Below are 21,695 nucleotides of genomic sequence, written 5' to 3' on the forward strand. Positions count from 1 at the left end.
TTCTAAGAAAATTTACCGTTCTTTTTCTTTTCTTTACTTGATGCAGTGCAAGGACTGAGAATTTAAATATTATTATGTAAATTTTGTGTGATTTTTAATTTCTTTAGAAACTGACAAGATAAAAACGGGAGGACGTATCTCTGGATGTTAGACAAATTTTGAAAGGAAATCAGAGAGCTAGAAATCAGAGCAGGGTAGACAAGACAGATATTTTTCCTAATACAGTATCCAGATGAACCAAAATTGCTTTGATTAATAGTAGTGGTGATAAAATTGTGGTACAATAAGAACTCAATCCAGTAGAAACACACAGTATTAATTTCAGTATGTAAGTTTGAGCATACAGGCTGTACATATATTTGTGTTGTTAGAATACCGTGCTTTATACTCAAACACGGAAGATGATACATTTTGAACTGCTGTGTTTATAAATAAGTATTTTTAAACATGCACGAATAATTACTCAAAGCTTATTCTGCAAATAAATTAGTGGGACAAAGCAATCTTTTTCCATAATTGCCCTTCTCAAAAGCTGGTTAAGCACATATTTATAGTTCCCATTTCCATATCCAGCTCGCTACATGGATTTTCTTGAGATGTTGCTTAGAATGTACACTTTGGTTCAGACCAAATATCGCAAGTTTGTGCTTAAAAGAAAAAGTCTGTCTGAAACCGTGAGCACAAAGTAAGATATAGAATGGATGCCCAGCCCAGCCTGCACAACAGGGTTGCTACCATGTTGTTAGAATAATTACATTTTGGCTGAACTAACTAATTTAGAAAAGCTGCAGTGCATCTAGCAAGACTGAAAACTTTCCAGGACTGGGTTGGGGTTTTGGTTGGGGGGGGGTTAGTGTAATTTAAAACAATACCTCTTCTAGCTGCCAACAAACTCTTTCCCTGAATCTCCCCATTCCTGGCTTCCCTCCTAACCATGTCCTGGCTCACCTCCAGAGCTGCCAAGTTTATGCCAGAAGCAGGAGGTAGATTTGTATGGGGCTGGAGGAAGATCTGGAGCTCTGTTAAATTTTCAGGCCCAGATGGGGCAACATGATTTGTGTGTTTATGTCAGTATGCCATACATCACAACTATCTGTGTGCTGACGTCAGCTTTGATTGGACATTAATGTGCTGAACACTGCAAACTAGAAAATACATGATAGATACAGATCTATGGCAGCAATGCCACATAAGCAAATGTCTATTTGGTGTGGCGATTCACTGTGCTAAGTATTTCCCAGGATACAGTGCATTAAGCCAGGAGAATATTTTGACACACTTTAAAAACAAAAACAAAATCAACATGGGCAAACAGACTGCAATTTAAGAAAGCAACCCTGTTCAGAAGAAGAGCTGAAACCAACATACTGAAGTATGTATCGTTAGGCAAATAGTGAGTTGCTATTCCTCACTTTAATCTTTCCAGAGTTAGGACCAAATAGGAAAGATGCTATTCTTATGTTTTGCAGGACTGTTAATGATAAGGATACTTGCTGATGGTTGAGCATCTTTCTATCCATAGTTTTTGTAACCCATTTTATCAAAACCAGCAAGTGAAAATGTTGATGGAAAGCAATTTTTTTTTTTTTTAAATGACAGGATATTTTTTTCTATACCAAGAGTTTAGGTTGGCTTCCAGAAATCGTCATAATTTATTTATTTATGTAACAATTTTGTATTTCTTGCTTATACAAATAACATCCAGCAGCCTGCTGAAGAACTGGCAAAATATGGTAATTTCTGGTCTGTGGATTTATAGATGTCACTGCCTACTTCAGATTTATGTTTATGCTACCTTTATGTGATTGGCCCTGTAGAATAATGTGACTAAATATTTCCATTAAAATATAGTGTACTGTCTCTCTCTTCCTAGAAGAGAAAATAATTTGCAAGTCAGCATTACTATTTCAGGGGTGGATATAATAAGAAAGTTTGGGGATTGATGTGTAGGCAGTGTTCTTTGACCTCAGATCACTTACGTTATTCCTCAGAAAGGAAATTCTGTAGTATAATGCTATTTTGTCATTATCCATCCTTAGACTTTGTAAGTAAAATTGAAGTTCCCCGATTCCATGGGGATAGATCATTTTGGCCTGTGCACAGATAGCGGCTTTGAAAAGAGACCAGTCCCAGGATTTAATGCCATCTGGCCCATAAGGTGGGGAAGGGAGGGGGTGTAAAGGTACCATGGGATCAGTGGATTTAGGCCTCGTAACCTGAGCAGATTGGACTGTGCAAGACAGGCCACAAGTCTCTTTATGAAAACAGAATTCAGATTATGCTTTGATGGGAGCAGGAAATGTTCACCTTTCACGACTGCTTCATAGGCTTCTCTGCAGCTGGGAAGTACTCTGATATTGAAGTGTGCAGGCATGAAAGCAATTGGTGTACAGATCACCATTTTAATAAACCTGTATGTTCGTACAATGCATAGACTTTTCTGACGTGTTTAGGGACATTTCACTTCTCTCTGCTCCTTATTGCTTTATAAATTCTTATTATCAAATAATTTACCAGTATTTATATTGACCTTTTATAGTAAGCATCGGTCGTATAGTTTAAGAAGGAAGTGCAGAATGTACAAAATGCTTTAAAAGTAATAAAAATTACAAAACTCTAACTTGGAGCTACAGACCTAATTCTTCATACTTGGAATGGGTATTTTGAAGTGATTGGTCTTGATACCCCTGAAGGTATGATGGGTATAGCCCGTACAGCCATCAAGAGCAAGAGTATACCAGCTGTCCAGGCAGCTTTAAGATAACTACCTCTTAACTTAAAGCAATGTTTGGTTGGGGTTTTTTTGAGCATTAAATGCTGACATCATCAAAGCATTTAGGAACACTTTATCCTGAGTTACCTCTGAAGATCTTGGTTGTGACCTTTGAATGTTGCTTTCTGTGATATAAAATTGAGTAAAGAAAACTATACAGAAAACAGCTTATTTACAGCACATGACAGTACATTTTGCACAAGACATAAGGCATCACTTATAAATCACAAATATATTGAGAAATTTGAAGCTTTAGATTCTTATGTTGTGTAGAGAGGAACTTTTGGAAAAAAAAAAAAATACTGGAGAAAAGGCTTTGGTTTTCCATGTTGTTTGACTGATGACCAAAATGAATAATCATGTGGGTTGTGCTTGCTCAAAATAGTAGAGGTGATATGCCTAAGTGTATTAAAAAGCAAGGTTTTCAGAACACACAAAAAGCTGGGCATCTGACTCATAATAGAAGTCAATGAGAGATGCTTAACTGCATCTTATGTTTTGAAGATTTAGGAAAATACAAATTTAGTGTTGAGTTAGCCCTTTTATGGTGTCAGTTTGTGAAATGTATGTTTTCTACAGACAGAAATTTCAAGTCTTTTTTTTTTAAAGAAAAAAGCGCTCTAATGTAATTTCTAAGTATTGATGACCTATTTTTTCCCCACAGTTTGTCACTGAGAAGACCAAAGCTTACTCTATGAACAGTAATTACCTTTTTCATCACATAGGATGTGTATTTTGTTTCCATGTCTTACAGAATAAAGCAATTATGGAACGTGTAACAAACTTGTCAGATGTGGTAGTTGGTCTTGAATCATTTATTGGCTCTGAGAGAGAAACCAATCCATTATACAAGGATTACCACGGTAAGTTCCATCTTTAGCAATGCGAAAAGTCTGCCCTGAGTGTTTCTAGGGCACTTAGCGGCTTACCCTCCGATTGGGTATCTGCTATAAAGTAGCATTTGGTTTCATTTTAGAATATACCCCCTAAATGTTTCTCCTTGCTAACCAGTCTTGAGTTAGGAAGATTTTCAGTAAAGTGCATTAAGGCTGCAAAGGAAACATGGCAACTCCTTGCATGTTGTCAAGCCGTATTACTGAGGCATGGCTCAATCAGATGTACATCTCAACAGGCAGGCTTTGGGGAATTCACATGCAGAGGAGGCTTGGCAATCATCTGACCAGCGAGCTGAACTTGTCATGAAATCAATACTTTTGATCTGCCAAGTTTTAAATAGAGAACACGGAAAAACATATATTATATTAAGGTGAATAAACTGCTAAATGATGTGCTACGTAAACTTAATCTAAAAATAATGTTCTGTTTTTCAGCTTTAAGTTACGGCACTTATGCATTTGCAGAAATGAATGTGGGTATCTGTGCTTGTAAAATACGAAACTAATTTTGGTAAAAAGTCGTGTAGGCTTTCAAGTAGTTTATCTTCAAAATGTGTAATGGTGTTTAATCGTGCATTTTGTTTTCCAAAGATTTTGTTAGCTGTTGCAGCAGAACTATTTAAATTTTATAAGATTAGATTCGAAGTTATGCGAAGCCAAAGCAGTGAATAACAAACAGTTTTAGCTAATCCGGAGCGCTGTTCTGAGTGTGCATAAATTACAGCTATTATTATTGCAATACTACTGTAGTTCCATGGAAACCTTGAAAGGTTGAAAGTAAACTGCTTATCCAAAAACTGCTGTAAACATGTGAGAATGTGGTAGTGTTTTCCATAGCAGAATATATAGCAAAAGAAGCAAAGATGGTGTTGAGACACCACTGTGTGTATGCTGGCTGTAATTAATAAATCAGAGAAAAATCTTTTTGACTGTGAAAGTAGTGCACATTTCATTATCTGAAAAAAGGTGAATGAAAAAGAAACCGTGAACAAAGGCTAGAATAATTTGCCTAATTATTTTTCCAACTGTATAATCATGATGTGGCATTTGTTTATGCTAACATAATTCTGTCAATTTGATATTCCTTTTCTCAGTACTGAAGAGATCCTTTAAGACAATGTGTGTTTTAGCAGTTATGTCCTGGTTTCCTGTAAAAATATATGCTAAATCGTTTTTGGTACTACCTAATAAAAATTATATGCCAATATACATAGCTTTTGAGGTTTAGGCAACCTTAATTTATTCTAAGTTCTAAAAAATAGGTATTTTTAGTGGTTTTAACTTTGTGGATTCTTTTTGCTTAATAATATATTTTAAGATTATTTATTTACTGCAGATGATGGAGGATTTTTACATTGCTCAGGAGAAATTTGATTAAATTATTGCATTATTTAATGAATGCTGCGTTAATAATTTTGTTAAGCTGCCTGCAAATTGAAATGGTTGAAAAGTCAGTAAAATAACAAAATAATTATATTGATGATCCTTAAATATAATTTTTAGAATACTGTATAGAACCAGCCCTGTGTTATACCTGCTGTTCCTATATATAATAATCATATTTTGAACTCAAAAGCCAAACAATTAATTCTTATATGTCACCGTACTGGAGTCAGGGATAGAAGGTTTCAAAGTGTAAAAATATTTTTCTAATATTATTGAGATTTTTTTGAAATTAGTACCCATAAAAAATATGCTTTTTAAAGTATTTCAATTTTAGGAAACTTTCTTTCCTCATTCTTTCATTTAAAAAAATAAATAAAACCCTGAAAAAAATACTTGCCTTATTTTAAATTAGGGTTTTAGTGTTTGGGGGTTTTCTCACAGCTGCCGTTTTCAAGTAAGGTATCTTTTCTAAACGTTCAGTATTTCCATTTAGACGCTGCCTTTATAAATAGCAAATATAGGCCAGTAATTGAGAAGCCCTGTAGAATTTTCCTGGTTTTCAGATGTAGAAAATCACCCTTAGGTTGTTCAGAAACTATATTAGGCTGCACAAAAACCATCCAGCGTCCTTGTCAGAAAAAATCAGCTTGAGTTGCAGCTGACAGAATGCAGAGCTTGCAGTGCACCTAGCACTGTTAAAAACATCTGAGCAGCTATGTAAGCCTCCTGCATGAAGAAAACGTGTTCCTCCTAGGATGGCATAGGGGTTAAAATTTATCGAAAGGCATGATCTAAATTGGTATTTTCCAGAAACTTTTTTAAAGCCATTTTCAGGGCGCAAAACGAAGTACTTCTCATTAGAGCTTCAGTGGTTATCAGTAACCCATAAGCCTTGTTTTGCTGGCTGCTTACTGGTGCATTTAATAAAATAAAGATCACTCAGTGGTGCCGTGGGCAGCATGCAAGGTGATAGCCATATTTGCTTACTGTAAATACAAGAGAAAATCACACACAAACCGGCTGTAGTTTTGACAAGTATTAAGATCCCTCTTTACATCTGTACTTCTGTACCAAAGTGCAATTAGTTTTCCTCGCACAAGGATTTCTGTTTATCTTATTCTGCTTGATTACTTGAGTATAATCGCACCGTTTGCTTCATTGCTCCTGGTAGTAAGCTCCAGTTTAAAAAGGGGAGGATGAGTGTGTGTAAATATACAGAATTCTGCTGTAAGGCTCTAATTTATGCATCTGGATGACAGCGTTTTCTTAATTTTTTTCCCTCCTTTACTCTTTCTGTCCACAAGGTTTGGTTCATGTACATCAGATTCCTCGGCTTAATAGTTTGATCTGTGATGTGTCAGACACGAAGGACCTTGCTTTTAGATTAAAAAGGAAGCTGTTCACCATTGAGGTAAGAGAAACAGTTTTGTTTCACTATTTAGAACCCAAAAGGTGGAGCTAATCCCATCTCTTATGTTTCGTTTTGTGAAATACATAAAATATGCATCAGATGTTGTAAATTCATTTCATTCTGGTTTTGCTTTTCAGAACGGTTTTATCAAATATTGTAATATGCCTTCTAATTAAAAATGTCTCATTTGCTGCACTAAATCAGTCCGTTATAAATAGTTTATTTTGGTTTAAAATGTACATAGAAAGTAGGCCACAACCTTCAATAACAAAGCATGACATGTTTCTAAGGATGTCAGGAGCATGTTTAATTAAATGTTAATGACTTGCTCTTACTTGTGTTAGTGGGTGGGAAAGTAGCTACATGTTATTACCCCAGTAGAGGGATTTTAATGTATAATGCTGCCTAAAATTGTGTGTGGTATGAGGGATAAGTGTCCTTATCAGTATTCAGAAACCATTTTCTTTGCATTACTGAAATCACCTTTCGCTCTTTTATGTCATTTTAAACACAGTATCATTTACACTAATGTCCTTAAGTAAATTTCCTACTAAATTTAAACTTTTTTCTGTGACCTTTATGCAGACAGTCCTGATAGAAGGCAGTAATACAAAAGATGTATTTCATTTTAATCCTGCTAAAGAGCAAATGAACATAGCACTATTAAGCAATTAGAGCTGATGTATTTATTAACCAAGTAATGCTTAGAGATGGAAGATGGCTTTCGGGGTGATGTGATAGTCATCGGTACAGTCTGGGCAAGTTTTTTTTAACAAAGACATAAAACAGCCAAGCATCCCTGACAAACCATTTTGTTTAATCTCTTTTCAAATGAAAAGCTCTTAAGCAGGCCACTTGTCTTAACTGCTTGAAACCATAAAAAGAGAGAATTGCCACCAATAAATTAGCATATTTTTTACTCCATCACCAAATGATGGTCAATGTGGCTTGGCACTGCTTTGGTGTTTGGGACTTCACCCTTAAGTGACCACTTTGGCCCTTATTTGACCCTCTGCCCTTTTTAGCTGGCCACTTGATAAGGTAACTTAAGGGTTCTCTCTCTTCACTGCCTCCTCCCCTTCACAATTGCAAGTAGCCCTAACCTATAAATCATTGAAAGGGCCCTATCAAGTGACAAATTAAGGTGCCCTCCTCCTAATTAATGGTCATCAATGTCTTTAATTATCTAATCCTATTGAGAGTAGTTAATAGTTAATCAGGCAGCCAGTTCTTCATGCAGGTCATCTCTGCATGAGTGCTAGAAGTTTCTCAACTAGAGGTATCCCCTTCAGAAGCCACTTAAAGGCAAATACGTGAAGGAGGGCTTTTTTCCCAAAGACATTCCTTTATAATGTATCTCACTTTCCAGAGAACGCAGTTGGTGAAACCAGGCATTGTGAGGTATTAAACCATTTTAACAACTGCTTTTGAGCAGTACATTAGAAACAAAAACCTCAATAGTCTGTGGTTGGTTTTGAAATACAAATGTTTTTACTGTTTTCAGAAGTGCAGAGAAGCATGCACCCTCATTTCACAGCATAGTAAATTCTCGTTTATTATAATGATGAATAAAAATAATTGGGGGTTCTTTCCCTCACTGTGAATCTTGTCTCATAATATATTTTTTTCTGTCAGCCGTATTTGGGATTGTAATTTGTAATGTAATATGGAAGGGAAAAAAAAACCACAAAAAACAAAACACCTTAGCAGGAGGCTCTGTAAAAGGAACTGACTGAGCCATGGGGCAGAAGCATTGGAAGCAGGGGTGTAGCGGAACTCTTGAAACAACCTGTTGCCCTAGACATGCGTAGATGACCCACTTGTATAATTTCTCCCTTCATTGCTCAGCTGCAGTCCGTTTTGAATAACTTCAGATTTTCTTAAAGATATGCTCTCTATAAGCTGAACTGACACACACAAGCACTTTTTGAACATGTTAGATCACTGTCCTGCTAATCTATAATACGTATGTTTTTCTTCCTCGTACTATTAGGGGAGGCAGACTACAGCTAGGCTGACTAGAGCAATGAGGTCAATAAGAAAATGGGAGCAAGGGAAAATTGAATTAAGAAGGGATGTGAATACAGTCTTCTGAAATGGGTTTGTGCAGTTAGAATGTGATGAGTCAGCAGTCAGGTTTGGTTCTGCTGGTAAAAACATAACACAGCACAACAGTGCGTTACAAGCAACAGAGTGCTCTATACAAAGTGCAGCCAAGTTTACGAGTGCTTTAGTATGTAGCTTAAATGTGTAACGAAAATATCTTTTGAGTACGTTACAGTTTTTTAAAATCTTCTGCTTAGTTATAGACACAATTTAGGGTAAAAATATTGATCTCTACTTCAAATGCCACTTTAAAATCAAATTACGTATGAAAAGTTAGAAATACACAACCTATGATTTATGGCAGAATTTCTCCAAAAAGGGTTTTCATCGCTAGACCATTGGTTTTTTACAGTTTAAAATAAGGACATGGGACATGGATTTTCTCATCTCTGGATTGCTCACCAGTTAAATAACTCTTTATGGTTTGGCCCTCATCAGTAAAAAGCCTTAAATGTCAAATCCATTTTGTTAGATTGCAGTTTTGTGGGAGGGACTTCGCCTCTTTATAGTCTGCAGAATCATTTAACTGTTTCAGTTTTTCTTGTATCTTCTTCGTCAGAATAAGATTGACTGAAATGTATTCTAAAGGGATTTTTTTTTAAATTCAGGATGAAAATGTTTTTTAATGAGTATTATGAGTGTTCATTTTCCATTTGTAAATTTTGAGGTAGACCCTTTGCAGGAAAACCTACATGTTTATGGTAAAATGTGCAGTAGCTGTATCAAGCTTTCCCAAATCTTCACACGTTAGTTACTAGCAGTATGTTATTATAAGCAATATTATCAGAGATCTGTCTTATGTGCATACCACTTTAAAGGACACAATTTTGAAGTTAGCCTGTCTAATCCTATTTCTTCCCACTTTGGAATCTTAATTAGAAGGAGATAAAAACCATCATTTGACTAAATTATTGTCTTGAATCTGTAGCAAAAGGTATAATCCGCAATTGGGCCAATTAGTGTACCCCATAGTTAGCTATGCTGAGGCAGGAAACTTGATTAGATCTGACACCAGCCTAGTTCCCACTGTTGTTTTGCCAGGTATGATGGTCAGACTTCAAAGGGCTTGAGGCATCAGCAGGGCAAGGTTTGGAGGCCAGCTTAGGTCCGGTCGTTAATCTCTCTGCTAAAACCACAGCAGCCCTCGCACAAAACAAGCTTACACGACACAATCATGCGGTATTAAAGTTTGGGTTGAGTCATGCCAATTTGCCTTTGATTTTCTGATGATTGACTAAAAGATGGCTACATGACTAGACACATACTGAAAGTTTACTGATTAGGTAAGTTCCCCAAATATTTGAAATATTTTTTGATTTCTCAGTTAAATGATATGACAACCCCTTCGTCTTAATGAAACTTTTCAGCAGAATTGTTCTTGGAGTGCTTTTTGCCTTGTTTGCAGCTCTGAATATTTGATACATTTGGTAGCAACATTATGTTCATAGTTTTGTTTGACAGAACTTTATCTTTGTTGTTCCAAAGCCTCCTGTATCAAAACTAAAGGAATTTGTGCCTAATTTTGATTTTTTCACTACTCGAAATTTCTAAGGAAACGTTGTTTGTCTTTGTTATTTAAGTACATTTACAATTCCTCACAAAAGGGAATTTCCTCTTAATTATTTTCCACCTCACCATTGAGTAAAGTGCTGTTCCACGGCTGCGATTACATAAGTGTTCCTTTCTTTTGCAGTCTGATTTGTTGAAATATTGCAGTAACAGTGACATGTTTCCATTCTGAGAAAAGCCTAAGGCTGCTTTAGTATTATTCCAAATGATTGAAATTGCCATCTTGCTGACTTTCCCTTGGGCAGCTTAAGGCCTGTTTACTTTTGTATTTGTTTCACATGTTCCCTCTGAGTTTGGCTGGCAGGACATCATTACCTGGTTTGACAAGACAGTTGGAAAAGATTCATATTTGATTAACTCCCTTTGTTACTGTCTGGTCAACATAAACCTCTGAAATTACGTATTTAAAGTTAAAAATTTTTATAAATTCGGATAAATGTTTGCAAATAGGAAAGTTTGTGCGTTGGTTTTTTTTTTTTTTTTACATTCCATTGGTTTGCTTTACTGCTGATTGCTTTAAGTCTTTCAGTAACAGTCAAGTGTTAATAGTGTAGAGAATAAGCTTTTTCCTACAAGTTGTATAATATACTTTGTGTAATAAGTGGTTGTTGTGAAGTTTATTTTTTTATCAATACACAAGTAAGAGACAGCTAATATAATTTTCTTTTTAATGGCTTTATAACACCTGTGCAAACCAGAATAAAAAGACAGCTCAGTTTGAAGACAAGTGTCAGATACTATATAAGGAATTGCCACACAGCAAAAATAAGTAAGTTTCCACAGCTTAGTATGACTTCAGGAGATTCTTTCCTGAGAAGTGTTTCCTAACTGGAGGAGAAGAAAAGTCAGAATTAGAGGAGTCCTGTGGCAGACAAGCTGCTGGTTTCCCAGTGGCAGGCAGATACAATATGGTGCTATGGAGCACTCTGTAGTGCATTTTTCCTAGTGGTAATTGCCTGAGTAAAACGTTATGTCTCTGAAAGGAAACATAATCCCAAAACCAGCAATTGAGTCTGTGTAGAATTAAAAATAAATGTATGATTCCAAAGGCTTTAAAATAATGTCCCTTCTTCATCTATCAGTAAAGGCTATAAGAAGATTAATGGTTGCCTAAAAGAGCAAGATTTAATTGCAACTCCAGATATTCATTTCTATGTTATGTGTCCACCATTGGTATTTGGAAGAACTCTTTTCTTTTAAGGTGGTGCATTTGGCCATTTAAAACAGGAAATATGTCTTAGGTAGCTTCCATCCGAAATCTCTGTATTTCTACTTTTTTTTTTTTTTTTTTTTTTTTAATTCTATGCCTTTTCATTGCTTATTTTGTACAGACTATACTGTGGTAAAGCTATTCTTTGCAAAGAAGAAGTGCAATTAGCCCCTGCTATAGATTATTTACCAAACAGGTGGGTAAGACCAAGTCAGAATCGATGTCTGCAGTGCTTCAATGTGGTATTGGCCTAGCACAAGTTTAGTCCAGAGTGACTCAGGAGATGGTGATGCACTGAGTGCCAGAACTGTCCTCGCGGAAACGTTTTGTAATTGTTCATTAAACATATCAAGAACAGCTACGGAAATAATGGTTTAGGGCTGTTCGTGAGCTATTTCTCCTTGAGGAACAAATCACCCTGTCACCAGTACATATGGGATCAGCCGGCAGTTAAAATACGCATACGTGCCATACCGACCTCTGTATCGGTGAGAATTAGAAAGTGTCCACTGTACCTCTAATAGCGTCACTTCTTATACGCTTCTTCCAAGAAAATGTGAAGCAGCCCTCATTAATGACTCACCCCAATCCTGATTATATTTCACTAATGTTTATAAAGTTGAGTAATTTTGTAAATGCACTTGGATTAATGAACTATTTTAGGCAATATTTTAATGAAAAGAGTCTGTGAGCCTGAGAGCTGACAAAAAGAAAAACATTGGTTTATTAGAAATTTAGGTAAGGTGATAGTTCCGTAGCAATCAGTCAGTAAAATATGGAAATGAATTCTTCTTGTTTGCCGAGGTGAAGTTCACACTGTAACACCAAAGCTAATATATGCTACATGATACTTGTAATACTGGGAGCTTAGGCAATATACCCTCATATATAGATAAAAGCAACTCTGTATCTTAAGATTGTGCTCTGGTGACATTGCAAGACCTGACCCCAAGTTAGGGCCTTACAACCTCAGAATGGAACCTCCTTTTACCAAGCCAGCGGGTAGCACGGCTGTGACTGCCTGGATGCCCAGCGCCTGGAGCATGGAGGGAGCTACAGGTATTCCTGGTTCAAGGGTGAGACAGAACTTCTCTGAAGTGTTACAGAAAGTGTATTTCTTGAATTTTCTAATGTAGTAAAATCTTTGGAGGCTCTCATCCCCGTGTATTTGAGAACACAGGTAACCTTGGGGCTTTCATGGAAAACTTGTTTCTCCTCAGCCTGCCTTGAGCAGATAAGCATCATACCTGCCAAAGTCTAGTACTGGGTTCTCCACTTCAGCTCAGGGACTCAAATGCAGGGAACTCTGCATATAAAACTAAACTTTCTAACAGAGAGGTAAAACATTGTAATAAAATTCAGCTGAAATCTATGCCAGTCAAACCACTGTTGTGTTGATTTTTCCTGTCCTTTTTCTCTATGATGTTAATAAAGACATTACCACTGGCTTATTAAACATAGATCAAAAGATAGTAATTATAACACCATAACATTTTCCTAATCTGAAATTAATAACACTGCAAAAAGAATCTCCTGTAAAACTAATTCTGTCATAATTCCAAGCTCCATTCTGCATTATTTCATCTAGTAGCCAGTTCAGGTTCTCTTTACCTGGTATGGTGTACTTCACTGAATTGTTTTGTCAGATGCTGTCAAGCCAACCTACCATTGTTAAAGAAAATCAAACTAAATCATTTTGGCATGAGCCTTCCAGGAATAAGGCACAGAATATGAAGGGTTTGATGAAATCAAGGATTTGATTTCAATATTGTAAAAGACTGCCTGTCAAAAATGTATTACATTCTTTCAAACAATTTTGAATAAATAAACGTGTTTAAAATTGTAACAGTACAATTTAGATAAAGTTTTGGGAGAGACTTTTAAATTATAATAACTTGAGGTAAAACCATACTTGGAGTGCTCCTATTTAAACAGAAAAAACGCTCTGAACGCTAGTGGCACACAGAACTGAAATCAGGTAATAAGTTTTACCAGTATATGGAATTTCAGAACACTTGTATCTTAACATGTGCAAAAAATTATTTTGAAAATACCACCTTTTTATTGTGTAATACTTAATAAGGTAAAGTAAATTATTTCAATATTTGGAAGATGAATGGAGGAAGGTACCATTAACTTCTAGATTGCATATGAAGACTTGTAATGTCCTGAAATATATTTCATAATTAATTTTGGTTTATGGGTTGTTTGACATTATACAAGTTTAACATGAGGGCTCCATTCAGTTTTTCAAAACTTTAGCTCTTACAATACAGTGCATCTGCAGTCCCTTGTCAGGAAACAGAGCTCGTATATATTTCTGTTCAAACAAATAATTATGTTGTTCAGAAGTATTTATACCATAATTGTGTTGCCGCAATGGAAGAACATGCAACAGAGCCATTAATGCAATTAAAGGTCACTGGTACATATTGTAATGGACTGCTCATTCACGGGATCCGTGTTAAGGGTCAGTGCTGCAGCATGAAATGGATTGGCCTTGTTCAGCCTGTAAATAAATGGGTCAACTTATCTTGTATTTGCCAGACAAATAACGTAGTTGACATATTCCCACTTTCTTAGTGTTAGAAGACAGGTAGGCTAAAGAGATCTTTCATAAAAATTTTGTTGGTAAAGATTACAAAACTCTTTATATACAAGGATTATATTTTTCACTGAAGTAGTTGCATTTTAGGCAGAGGTCTGTGGGTATAAGTAAGAAAGATATTGTTGGTGAGTAATTAAGAAGCAGAAAGAGTTAAGCACCATATTCATGGTAGTTCTCAGCAGGAGGTGACTGCCACCTCCATTAAATGGTCTTTAAAATACCACCAAATTTTAATAAAAATACAATATTTCATAATTGTATGATGTTCTCGCTTTCAAATAATACCAAATTCAATCATGCCATTATACAATAAAACAGATCTCTGGATTTTATGTATCTCTGTAAAGGCAGGAAAATAAAAATTAAAGCTTATAGGAAGTCACGTTTCCTCAAGCACAGGCCTGTATCATACGTGAACCTTATTGAAATGCATTGAAGTAGGAGTTCAGGGCTGTTACTGAAAAGTTGAGAATAGGATGACTTTGCATCTCCACATGGAAGATGGGCATCCTTCTCGATCTTCTTGTCTCAATACTGGGTGTTATGATTTTGATTATTGATATTTGGGTAGAAAGTGATTCGAAGTACTCTGTAAACTAGGAAACTGTAACATAGCCCCAGGGGTTGGAAAGGGTTAAAATGTAATTTTGTTGGAAAAGAGAACAATTGTTGCCAAATGTTTGCTATGACTAGTAACATGCTTAATCAAACAAATTCTGAGATGTTTTATTGTAATTTTGCAAATTCAAGATTAAGGGTTAACATTTCCACTCTTAAGAAAACATTAGTTATTTTGGATGAATGTAAATATGTAAGGAAACCACAAATGCATGGTTTCTTTAAATTTTTCACCTCTACAAAAACTGTTCCATACCATTTTGCTGGTCTGTTTATTTTACTGATTCACAAGGAATATTACCCTTTACTGAACTGTTAACATACAAGAACATTTTTTTATTTTCATTGAGGGCAAACTAGTCTTGTTATTCTTGCTCTGAAAGACTTAACAATAGTGGCAAAAAGAGACAGGAGAAAAAAATATACACAGACTGCAAAGTACTGTAGGTGAAGAAAAAAATGTTCTATAAATGTTGTGCAAACACTACTTCCTGCTTTGGCCAAATGATGGGGTATTATTTGTGACAGAATTCCAGAGTACATTTTATTTTGATATTCCTGGCGAAGAGGAGTGTGCAAAAAGTAGATTGTCATAAGCAAAATGGCTGAGGACTACAGTGCCTAAGGCATAAACTAACTTAGATTTTGGTCATGCCATCTTTATTGCTCTCTTTCTCATCGTTGTTTTAGTTGCACGTTGTTGATTTTTGGTTTTAATTTGCTTTTTCTTGGTTGTATTACGTATGGTTTTCAGAGGATTCTGTTGTCACGCGTAATGCAATTTAAAATTTCTTATTGCATGTTAAAACCCAACAGCTTTTGAAATAGCAAGTGAGGCTGTCTCCAAGAAGAAAAACACTAATTGCATTTAAAGGGGTATTTCTGGTCAGCTTGATAGCAACATAGTATTAACCCCCTTCAGAATAACAGCTTGAATTTGAGTGGCATTACCAAGTAACAGTTCAGCTCTGTCTTTCCTCACTCCTTCCTTCTAAAGAAAATGAGCAGTAATTGTATATTGTACAACAACTAAAGCTTTGTATTAATGTCCATAAACACATAAATAAATCAAGTGAATTTGGGTGCCAACTTACACCAGCCATAGACTGCTTAACTTTCAGAAAACAGCTGGTAGTGCTTCCTGAAAACAATTCACTTTAAATGCCTCATTTCATGTATTTAAGGTTTGAGAAACCTTGGGTTTAGGCTGATGAAAATACTCTCTATGGGCTCTTCATCTTCTTTTATCCTGTTTCAAGTCTGTTATAGCAAAAATTACTGAAGAATTTTCATTCCTACATTCATAAAGTTCATATGTTTATAAAAGAGTTACCAATTGGACTTATCTTTTTCTCGTATTAAACCACTAATCTTTGGCCAATATGTCTGCTTGAGTCATGTTTAAAAGTAAAAGCAGAAAACAAAAAATAAAGAATAGTTTATCACTTTTAAGTGGGAGGATGTGAGTATTGCTGCTCAATTTCACCTTGCAGCCAAAACAGTGTTTGCGGTTCTTAAAATAACCTGATTGCTTAATATTTAAAGTTTGAAGTTCTTTAATAATCTTTGCTAAGGAGCTGTACATTCACTTGTTCTGAAAAAGACAGGCTTTGTGTGACTTGCGTATGAACACTTGAGGTGGACGACATGGTGATGGTAGCTGAGTCTTGAGGAAACCTCTGAATTCTTCATAATATACCCAAGATATCTCTGCGGGTTTGAATAGAACCTTAAGGAGGTATTTGTAAGCAAAGTATTTCACGTCTTTGGATAGTCGCTGTACAGTGACCTGCCTTGTCATTGGGTTGGCTCCGGGCTCTCCAGCTGGAGGAGTTAAGAACTGTGCAGTTGGCAGATATGCTTGGGGTCTGTGTGACAGAAAAACTTCAATGGTGGTCACATTCCACTGTTCTCAGTCAAAGATTATGGTGTTCCAGTAGAGTTTTTCGACATGCACCCTTACTTGCTTTTATTTTTTGAGCCAACACACACTTAGTTGAACAAAAGGAAAAGTTTTGCTTTGTACTGAGTGTCACTGCGATTTCTTGCTTTTAAGGGCTTCTACGTACAACTTGAAGTTTGTATGGTTACCTGCATATTGGCAGAAAGTATAGCAGAATATGATGATTTAATACAATATTCACCACTTTTTATTTTAAAACTCATTTATCATATTGGAGTGGGAAAGACTGAACTAAGGAAGACCTTGTTCTGGGGTTTTTTTTTTGGCTTAAAGATGTAGGTGTCCTAAATTGGTATTGCTCACTCACAGGTTTGAGAGTAGGAAACAAGTAGGGTGTGGTGAAGCTACACTCTCAGGACTGACCAAGGAAAGTCTGCTCGTAGACAGAGCCACAGGTTGTATCTATCTTGATACACAGTATGTGATAGATTTTCTAGATATTCTATATATGTATAGAATAAAATGTAAATAGATAATCTGTATGTGTGTAGAATAAAATCCCTCAGCCACTTGAGCTGCCGTGTGTTACTAACTGAGCCACATTTTATTTTCAGTTCTTCATTATGTGGTGTTATCCGTTGGTTGCATCTCTTCTCTCATTGATTTGGTAATGTGTTGCTTAATCAATAAACATTGTAGTCTCTTCAGTCAGTTATGTCTCAGGTTTGCAATCTAAAGCCCCTGAGGGAGCACCGTATACTTCTTAATCAGTACTTCTCACCTTTTGGTATAAGGCTTTGTAATTCTGGATGGATTACAGGTTTCCTATGCTGCCTCAAATGCCCTTTCACAAACCTTTTGCTACCAGAGAGTAGTGTGACAGGAGTTAAATGAGCTTTTGCTGCTATAATGCAGGGGAAAATGGTTCTCCTTCTAGTGTGAGTGTTTATTAAGAGATACAAACCAGTACTTAATTTGTAATTCTTGTTGCTGTTGAAATAAGGAATTAATAAGAAGGAAATCTAATATTTTTATTCAGATCTGATCCTCAATAGTAGCATAGCCATGGGCTGTTTGTGCTTGGTCTACATCATCTAGACTAAAAATAGCCTTCCTGTCATTTTATTGGCAGAGTTTTAGCTACTCCTTTAATTCTGTTTAAAAATGGATAGAGAGAAAGACGGCATAAATATTGAATGTGTGCAGATATTCCAGTAAGTAACCAAAAGGAGTTTTCTGATGCTTTGAAGAGCTGTATAGTTAATTGGAATTCATGTTTTGCTTAAGAAACATTTTGTAAATTAGGATCATCTTTAAAAGTATTAGGTTAATTTTTATTTTTGTATTTGTATCATTAAAGTAGCTACTTTTAAATATCTAGGCATTAACACGTATTTGCTTTATTTTATAGGTGTCCTGCCTAGGTTTTGTTCCTTTAAGGTTTCCTTTACATTTTTATAAGAAATTACTGATGAGGTATTTCATTTCTCATCAGATAGCCAAATTATTTCTGTTTTTTCTTCTAATAAAGTGAGTTTTTGCAGAGTAAGAAGACAAATCACTACTGCCTGCTAAAATCTCAAGCAATAGTCTGAAAATTTTCGTTTTGTTATGTTTTGGCTTTTGAAAACCTGTGGAAACAGTGAAGGAAGAATTTGCTTGTTCTTGTTCTGTCCATCCTAAGAAAGCATGGGCTACTTAGGAACTTTTAGGAGCACGGTCGCAGTGGAAAAGACACAGTCCTGAGGTGGACTTGCATCTGTGTTGTTTTTTTCCTGGTCTGAAAAGGGCATTCTGGCTTTGAGAAAGCCACGAGAATTAGATTCAGGTTACTGAAACGCCCCTAAACCTACAAAGGAAAAAATTTGGTGTGTTTGTAGAGTAAGGCTCTAAGGTAGAAGGGTAGAAGGGATTTTGTCGGTGGATTACTTATATCCTTGTATAAGAAGCACTTTTTCCATGTGTAGTCTGAACTAGAAATTATACACATACCATGGTTGATTCTACTTTTGCTTCTCCTGTCTTGCTCATCCACACCATGGTGTGTGTTTGCATCTTTTGGGACATTACTATTTTGCACATTCGGTTTAGGAGTTGCTTGTGCTCACACAAATAGGTGTGTCTGGAATACTTCCTTGCAGCATTTATTTGTTTTCTGTTATTTTTTGTTTCTCAGGTTTGTGTTTTGAAATTATATTGTTGCTTTATGGATTGATCCAAAAGATTAGCATTTATTGAAGGCGCAGTAAAAGAAGATGTGTTTGAAAATTACATTAACTGCTGCTTTTATGGAAGGTTGTTGGTGTTGTTACAAATGAGATTATGAAAAGATAAGCCATCGACATTGCAGTTTTTAAATTAGAGCATCTGAAGTAAAGTGAATAGTTGCATTCCATCAGTTGCAAGTGCATAGCACAGACATAGGAGGGTATCAGTTTTCAGAACTGATAATCAAAACAGAACATTTACTGGTGAAAATCAGGCGTAACTGGAGTATTGTTATATAGTCTAGTATATACGCTATGTACTGTTACTAGTATATAGTACAGTCTAGACATCTGGTAAAAATATTTTTAAATAAAGCAGAATTTGTACAAAGCCAGAAATAGTCACAGATCATTTTTATTGAGAGAAGTATTGCTGTTTCTACGAAGTGTTTAGTTAATGAATATTCAAACTATTTTCTGAGTATTTTTTAAGCCTTTTTTTTTCCTAAAAGAGGAAGTATGGTTCTGTATAAAATTACATTCCTAAAAGTTTTAGTGCTCTCAGCATAAAAAAATATTGTAAAATTACTTCCTCTCTTGAAAAATCAAACCAGCTATTCTTATTTCAAGTTTCATCTAATATATTGTTCCGTATGGTTGTATGATAAACACATTATTCCTTGAACAGGAATTAAGAGTAAAGCTGCCAGGAAGGGGTTTTGTTGTCAGAGTAGTTCCCGCCTCATGTTTTGTAAGAGATTTCATGGTCCCATTGTAAAGAGTGGATGATTTAAAACGTGTTCCCAAGATAAACTTTCCCATTGTCATTAATGAGGATGGATAATACTGAGTGACAAGTGCATTAGGAATGACACAGAAAGAGCTGTTAGATTTGTCAGAGCATATCACTTCAGGCAATGAAACTTGAGGACATTCTCTTTTAGCAATTTTTTGCTATTTATTAGAGAACCAAGGATTGTGATTGCTCACACAGGTGGATTTTACTGTTTTGTTCATTTAGGTACCTCTGGAAAGGTAAAGGTGATAAATATGACCATTATACTCCACTGTGAGGGGTGCCAATGGTTGCTTTGCTTACAAATAATTCAGCAAAACTAATATACCTTTTAATTGTTTTAAAATGCGTATTTGGTGGATAATTTTTAATTTGCAGTATTTTTGCTGAACAGGAATATTTAAAGTTATACAATAAAAAGTGCTCTGGACTGTTGTAGTGAAGCTTCTGTGATAAAGAAGCTTAAAATTGGGACGCTATACATGTGATTTACATTGACTTAAAAAATTGTATTTCTCCACAGACTTTTTAAATATTTATCTCTGAATAATTAATAATGTATGACTTTACTGGTGTTTAAAATCTTTCCAAACTACAACATGCCTATCAGTTTCCATTTTGAACATGCAATTGGTCACTTTTTCGCCTTGATTCATCTTGCCTGGCTGCCAACCAAATTTTGCCTCCGTGTACCTTCTTGACACTAATAATGACTGAGTTTCTGTTCGTTTGCGTGCAAGATTTCCCAAGCGGCAGTTTGGGGCTGGGATAAACTATCTATCATGATTGCGTACAACTAATCTGCCTCAACCAAACCACCCAATGATTGAAATTGCATTTGACAATTCACCTCTCCTTGGCGTGCCTGAGGTGAACATAGCTACAGACCATCCCCGGAAGGGCAAAGCAACTCCTCCATATGTTGGGGAGGATCCTTTTATTTGTGTCAAGAGACTTTTAGCAAAGCATGTATAGGCAGAGATTATTTTTTTTCTTAGACTTCCTTGTTTTCAGATGCATGGCTGCCGCTTTGTCCTAACCAAAGCACTTTGGTTTTGCAATGCATTTTCTGATTTTTAATTCATTAAAACTGTAACATTCTTTCTCTGAGATAAACCAGTGTGATATTGGATATATAGGAGATAAAAAATTCAAGAGGTATTTAAAATGCCATGTATTGTTTGTTAGAACGTTATGCTATTAATAGAGCAGCAGTGCTAGTCAAACATCAGACAAGATGCCTGTTACGATGCTGACCTTTACCAAAGCTTACACCTGCTCGGAGCATTTTGATAATACAGAACCTAAGAAAGAATGACAGAGCAAAATCTGCTTCTGTCGTATAAGAAATCTTTTAATTCTTTTCCCAATTGTAAATTTATTCATACTGTTTATACTTTCTGGTTTGAAAAGCTGTCTGTGCAAATATGATCTGACAAAACAGACCCTTTATTTCTGGGTAAGATCACTCAAATAATCTTCAGAGTAAAAAGATTTCTAGGGTTACTTTTTGCTAGGTATTGTCCTTTTTGCATGAATTAGTTTTTGTCATAAGAGTTTAAGTTAGCCCATGTCATCAGGAGTGCTACTTTTCATTAGGGGTTTGTATAATTACCTTCATCCAATATAATTAATTTGTTTAAATACAAAGTTGCTGAATAGTTCAGGTAATAAAGTTCTATTTCTAGGGATATAATTTCTTTGTAGTTTTCTGCTATAGTTCAAATATAGCAGAGTTAAAAAATAACACTGTTTTGATATTTGGGTCCCCTTTAACTTGAGACACTCTATGATTCTGTGGTAATCCAGGTAGAAAATACTGAAGAACTGCATTCTGGAGTATGTTATGATTTCTTACTGTTTTGTGTAACAGTGTGTTTTGATGTATTTGTGTGTTTCCACAGAAGCATAAAGATCCGCAGTCAAATTGTCCTTACAAATCAGTACAGTCCATTCCTGTTACTGAAAAGGGGAGTTTCTGTGGTGCGCTCATAAAGGCATGACTATCAGCCTAATTTTCTTTCTGACACATCAAGTCATACTTCTCTCCTTTCTTAAAACTGAAATACATTTTTTCAAGCACTTTCATTCAGCCGATTAAGTTCAAGCTGAATTAATAATCTTTTTGAAATGCTTGACAGCTGAATGTAGTACATGTATCTATTTTAGTTGTGGAGAGGAACCTAAGTAATATGGGTATCTTGCCTTCTGT

At 35.7% G+C, this 21,695-nt stretch overlaps 1 protein-coding gene across 1 annotated transcript in view; it reads left to right on the top strand.

The window, feature by feature from the left end:
• ELP4 (elongator acetyltransferase complex subunit 4) overlaps positions 1-21,695 on the top strand; it is a 147,402-nt gene that overhangs the window by 58,815 nt on the left and 66,892 nt on the right. The window contains exons 8-9 of the mRNA XM_086472239.1: positions 3,528-3,636; positions 6,360-6,466. Of these exons, the coding sequence (XP_086328365.1) occupies positions 3,528-3,636; positions 6,360-6,466 (216 nt within the window). The remainder of the gene's footprint in view (positions 1-3,527; positions 3,637-6,359; positions 6,467-21,695) is intronic.

Source organism: Leptosomus discolor, chromosome 12 (assembly GCF_034619465.1).
Source record: "Leptosomus discolor isolate bLepDis1 chromosome 12, bLepDis1.hap2, whole genome shotgun sequence".
NCBI lineage: Eukaryota > Metazoa > Chordata > Aves > Leptosomiformes > Leptosomidae > Leptosomus > Leptosomus discolor.